The sequence below is a fragment of the Chenopodium album genome, chromosome 14 (assembly GCF_948465745.1).
Source record: "Chenopodium album chromosome 14, dcCheAlbu1.1, whole genome shotgun sequence".
Lineage (NCBI taxonomy): Eukaryota > Viridiplantae > Streptophyta > Magnoliopsida > Caryophyllales > Amaranthaceae > Chenopodium > Chenopodium album.
In genome coordinates this window covers 7,343,718-7,348,782 of record NC_137847.1, presented here as the reverse complement: position 1 = coordinate 7,348,782, position 5,065 = coordinate 7,343,718, and the positions used below count along the sequence as shown (strand labels likewise).

The following is a 5,065-nucleotide window of genomic DNA, read 5'->3' as shown; positions in this document are numbered from 1 at the left end:
GGAAAAACCCTCCCCTTGCCCTAGCGCCGACGTCCTTACCCCCTTCCCTGCGCCACAGTACATTCCCCCCTGAACCTATCCTTACGCCGGCGGCTGCCCAATCCCCTCCCCCACACCGCTGTTGCCCATCTAAGTCGAAAACCACCACCTCGAAACATTAAAACCCCAAAATCAAAACCCTAGGTTTTAGTTTTTGGGGGTTTTGATTTTGGGATTCGACGTGGTGGTTCATGGGTGGGAGATGGCAGGGGTAGGGGCATTTGGGTTTGCAGGCACGGGGAGGGCCAATATCGCTGGCGCGGGGAGGGGATTCGGATGCCCACGATGGCCAGGGAAAGGGAGGGATTTTGAAGGGAGAAAAGGAGATTAGTAAATCTGGGGAAGGCTGGCTGGCCTGGGTAGCGTCGCCGGTGTGAGGTTGCTGGTAGAGTCGCCGGCGCGAGGTGGCTGGGCTGAGTCGCAGGATTGGTGGTTCAAGGCAGGCTGGTGGTGGCGGTGACATGCTGGTGGTTTGGTTTGGGTTGGGTTGGGGTTGGTTTTGTTTTTAGAAAAAAAAAAATTAAATAAATAATTATTTAAAAATTTAATTAATTGAAAAGACAACCAGTAAGATATTGCGACGTGGCGTGGTAACCCTAATGACTAACGGAGCTGACGTTCGTTTGTCGTTTGGGCTTATGCTGACATTTTTGTTAAATTGAAGGGTATAAGGTGAATTTGAGGACATTTGGTGATTTTTTTTTTTTTTTTTTTTTTTTTTTTTTTTTTTTTTTTTTAATGGACCCTCTTATGTATATTGTATTGGGGGATACATATTATTTTTTTTTTAATTTTTTTTCGTGGTTGATATTGCATACATATGACAAAATTACCCCAAATGAATCTCCAAGCCTACGTGGTTGGTATTTTCGTAAATAAGTTTTATTCCAATGCAAAACCGTAAATAAGTTTCTTAAAAGCTACTTCGTATATTTTTGTAAATCATCCTACAATACATGGGAGTTAAATAAAATCAACCAAACAAAACAAGGAATTAAATACATGAGAAATGTAAAATCCTTAGTGTCTAGTGACTGGGCCATGCGAATTGGGCTTATAGTGGTTGGCCACATGGTGTGGTCAGCCACATATAAGACTTTATTTGTGAACATAATTAGGGAATTTCCTAGGTATTGAATAAAGCAAAAAAAATTTCCATTAATTGAAATTTTTCGTGAAAAATTGACAACCAAACAACGCCTAAGTATTTAACAAAAAGAAATTTGTACCACGTAACCCTACGTGTTAGAACTTGAGATATAATTGATTACATTTTACAAATTATTGAAAGTAAAGGAAGACTTTCACCTTATTTTTACCGTGAAATTTATTTTGTCGAACTGAAATTATTTTTTCCAAATTGAAATTATTTATAAAGATTTTCAATTATACTTCTTCTTTAAGGTTACCGAACTTTACTTAATTTACCAAACTGATGTCTTATTTTTATTGAGCTGGAAATAATTTTATTGAATTGAAATTATATTTTCAAAAAATGGAATCAAATTTACAGAACTGAAAGTATTTTTTCTAATTCTCTAATATATGTCTTTTTCATTAAAGCTATTGATATTTGTTGAACTAATAAACTATTTTCACCGAATTGAAATTATTTTACTATAATAAACTTAATTTTACTAACCAGTATTATACTATTTGTAAGGTGAAGTGAGAGAGTGAGGGATAACTCAAGTGGTAAGAGCTTTCCTCCCGATTCCAGGAGATCATGGGATCGATTCTCACCCCCGCCCAAGCGGCTCTTTAAACACCAAAAAAAAAAAAAAAAAAATTTGTAAGGTGAAGTAAATAAGGCCTAAGGGCCTGTTCTCTTCCGTTGAAATTCAATTCAGTTCAGTTCAGTTCAGCTCAGTTCAGTTCAGTTCAGCTCTTAATTTACGTCTAATGATATTGCTAATGATATAAAGCCAAATTTCATTCTTTTAAGCTCTTATTACAACGACAACGACAACAACAACAACAACAACAACAACAACAACAACAACAACAATAATAATCAATAAATAATAATAATAATAATAATAATAATAATAATAACAATAATAATTGAAATAATAATAATCAATAAATAATAATAATAATCCTCAATAAATAATAATAATAATAATAATAATAATAATACTAATAATAATAATCAATAAATAATAATAATAATCAATAATAATAATAATAATAATAATAATAATAATAATAATAATAATAATAATATGTACATTTGTATATACATATGTATAGTAATAAATAATCAAAGATCACTAATCCGTAGTTAAAAATCACTAATTAATAAGTTCAGTTCAGTTCAGTTCAGTTCAGTTCACTTCAGTCAATCGGAACAGGCCCTAAGTTCGGGTTTTATTAATTTACCCCTCGATAAGTTTACGAGTGCCACCTTTACAAAACTTCCCTCCCAATTACGTCCCCCCAAAAAAAAGCTACGGAGTACTTCATATTGGCGCCTAACATATTGAATAGTACTCTTCCTACTCTGTACTCTTCATACTCTACTCAGTGTTATTTCCTGATCATCACTGGTGATCTCCACTTCTTCCCATCATCTCCAGTCTTAGGTATTCTCTTAACTTCGATTTCTTGTAATTAATTTGGTTTCATTCATTTTTCTTGCGATTTTTTTTGTTAAATTACCAACATTTGCTATTTATTACATGTTTCTGGGTTCGTGAAATTTCTTGATTTTGCTGAATTCAGGTTTCTGTTTTTTGGATTTAGGGTTATATTGTTACTTAATTGTGAATTTTTTTGTTCAGTTTCTTTGATTTCTAGTGATTTAATCTGGGTTTATCTATTTCTCATGAGAATTAAGTGTTATAATTACTCCGTACCAATTTTGCTATTATTTACATGTTTTTGTTGATGGGTTCGAGAAATTTCTCGGTTTTGCTTAATTCAAGCTTCTGTTTTTTCGATTTAGGGTTTCAATTTTACTTGCTTTACTGGGTAATTAATGCTTATTATTGAAGAGGTTTGTTTCTTTGAATGTGTTATTGATTTGTGTTAAATTGAATTATTTTTTTGTTTTCGTAGTTATCTTGAATTTATGCTTGATTGCTGTCTTCTGGTTAGCATGTATTCGAGCTTTAATGTAGTTATCCTGTTTTGAGTTGATAAGCTTCACTTCGTATGAAATATAGTGTTATTAAGTAAATGGGATTTCAGCTCATTAAAATGCTCCAAGTTATACATCAATTCCTAATTTTACAATTCTGTGTGTCTTAATTTTTAAAAATTATTTATTTATTTGTTTTTTCAAGGATAGAAGCTGATATAGGGTGTTTTGCCAAAACCTGAGTTTGGCGGGAAAAGTAGTTAAGCTAAATCTGTTATTTCATTTTTGGATTATTTTTGCATTTTTGTCTGTTTTGTTTTGGAGTTAGGACAGCTGGCTTAAGGAATCTTTCTGTTATGAGGCCATGCCTTATAAGTGAATTAAGGGTTGTAATTACGGTTTTTATGAATTGAATTAACAACCTTCTCTTTCCTCTCTTTCTCTCTCTAATCTTTTCTCTCTCTATTCTGTTACATTCATCCCCCTTTTTCCTCTTCTTCTTCTGCTATTCTTAATTTTCTGAGCTAATACTTTCTACAAAAAGCTCAGATAAGGATTTAACCTTATCAGTGGTATCAGAGCCACTGCTGTGGCTTTTCTCTGTTCGCTTAATTCTGGCACCATCAGCTACTACTCGTGTTAGAAGGATGGAAGCTCAATTTGCATATTTGGAACGCAAGGTGGAAGCTCAGAATATGCGGTTTGATGAACTTGCCCGTTTGATTCAATCAATTAAGGATGGTGTTCCGGCACAAAAACCCGATGATCGATCTGCTCAACCAAAGCTGGGGTATAATCCTAAACTTGAATTTCCTAAGTTTGATGGTAGTAATCCTAGACTATGGATTAAGAAGTGCACTAAATACTTTAATCTTTGTAAGATTCTTGATAATCAAAAGGTAGATTTAGCATCTCTTAACATGACTGCTAAGGCTGAGAATTGGGTCACTAGTTATTTGTCTGCTCGTTCTGCTGTAGATTGGGATGATTTTGTTATTGATGTCAGTAGTCGTTTTAAGGATGAATCTGGAGTCAATGTTGTGGAGGAGTTCAATAAACTCAGTTAGGTTGATTCTATTGAGTCTTATGTAGATGAATTTGAGAACCTGAGGGCTGTTATGCTACAGAACAGCTATGTCTTACGAGAGTTTCATTGGTGGCCTGAAACCTGGTATTCGACCTTTTGTTCGAGCTTTCAAACCCCAGACTATTACTGATGCTATTGAATATTCCAGATTATAGAGTGAATCCATTTCTGCTAACTCTCAAAAGCCTGTTAAATCCTTTCCTTCTTACCAGAAATCCACTTATACTCCCAACCCTTCTCATTCCTTGAAACCACCCCTTTTACCTACACCAACCCTAAAACCAAACACATCACCTAAACCTAGTAAGCCTATAAAATATGTTCCTGCAGCTATAAGAGCAGAGAAAATGGCTAAGGGACTTTGTTACTATTGTGATGCCCCCTATGAGAGAAATCATACTTGTCAATTCAAAGAACCTCAACTTTTTCAAGTTGAGATTCCTGGGTTGGATGAGATTGATGCAGCGGTGATTCAGTCGGAAGAACTGGAGGTTGATCCTAGAATTTCTTTGTGTGCTCTTAATGGCAGCCAGAACTTCCACACTATGAGAGTAAAAGCAATGGTTAAGGGTACACCACTGCATACCTTGATTGACTCGGGGAGCACCCATAATTTTCTTGATATTAACCTAGCTGCAACTTTGGGTTGTCAAACTGAGAACATTGAGGGTCAATCTGTTTTGGTGGCTGATGGGAATCACTTAATGTGCCAAGCTATTTGTAAGGGCTTTACTTGGACTATAGGGAGTCATGAGTACACAGCTGATGTCATGCTCATTCCTTTGGGCAGTTGTGACATGGTGTTGGGTATCCAGTGGTTGAGCACTTTAGGTCCTATATCTTGGGATTTCAAATAA

At 35.1% G+C, this 5,065-nt stretch overlaps 1 protein-coding gene across 1 annotated transcript; it reads left to right on the top strand.

Annotated features, from left to right (window-relative positions):
* The first annotated feature begins 4,555 nt into the window (after positions 1-4,555).
* On the top strand, positions 4,556-5,065 carry LOC145577693 (uncharacterized). The gene has a single exon (XM_081635164.1). It carries the CDS (start codon positions 4,556-4,558, stop codon positions 5,063-5,065), a length of 510 nt encoding a protein of 169 aa, XP_081491290.1.

Excerpts from the sequence above, each read along its gene's own strand:
- LOC145577693 (XM_081635164.1), top strand. The coding sequence starts at position 4,556 with ATGGCTAAGGGACTTTGTTACTATTGTGATGCCCCCTATGAGAGAAAT.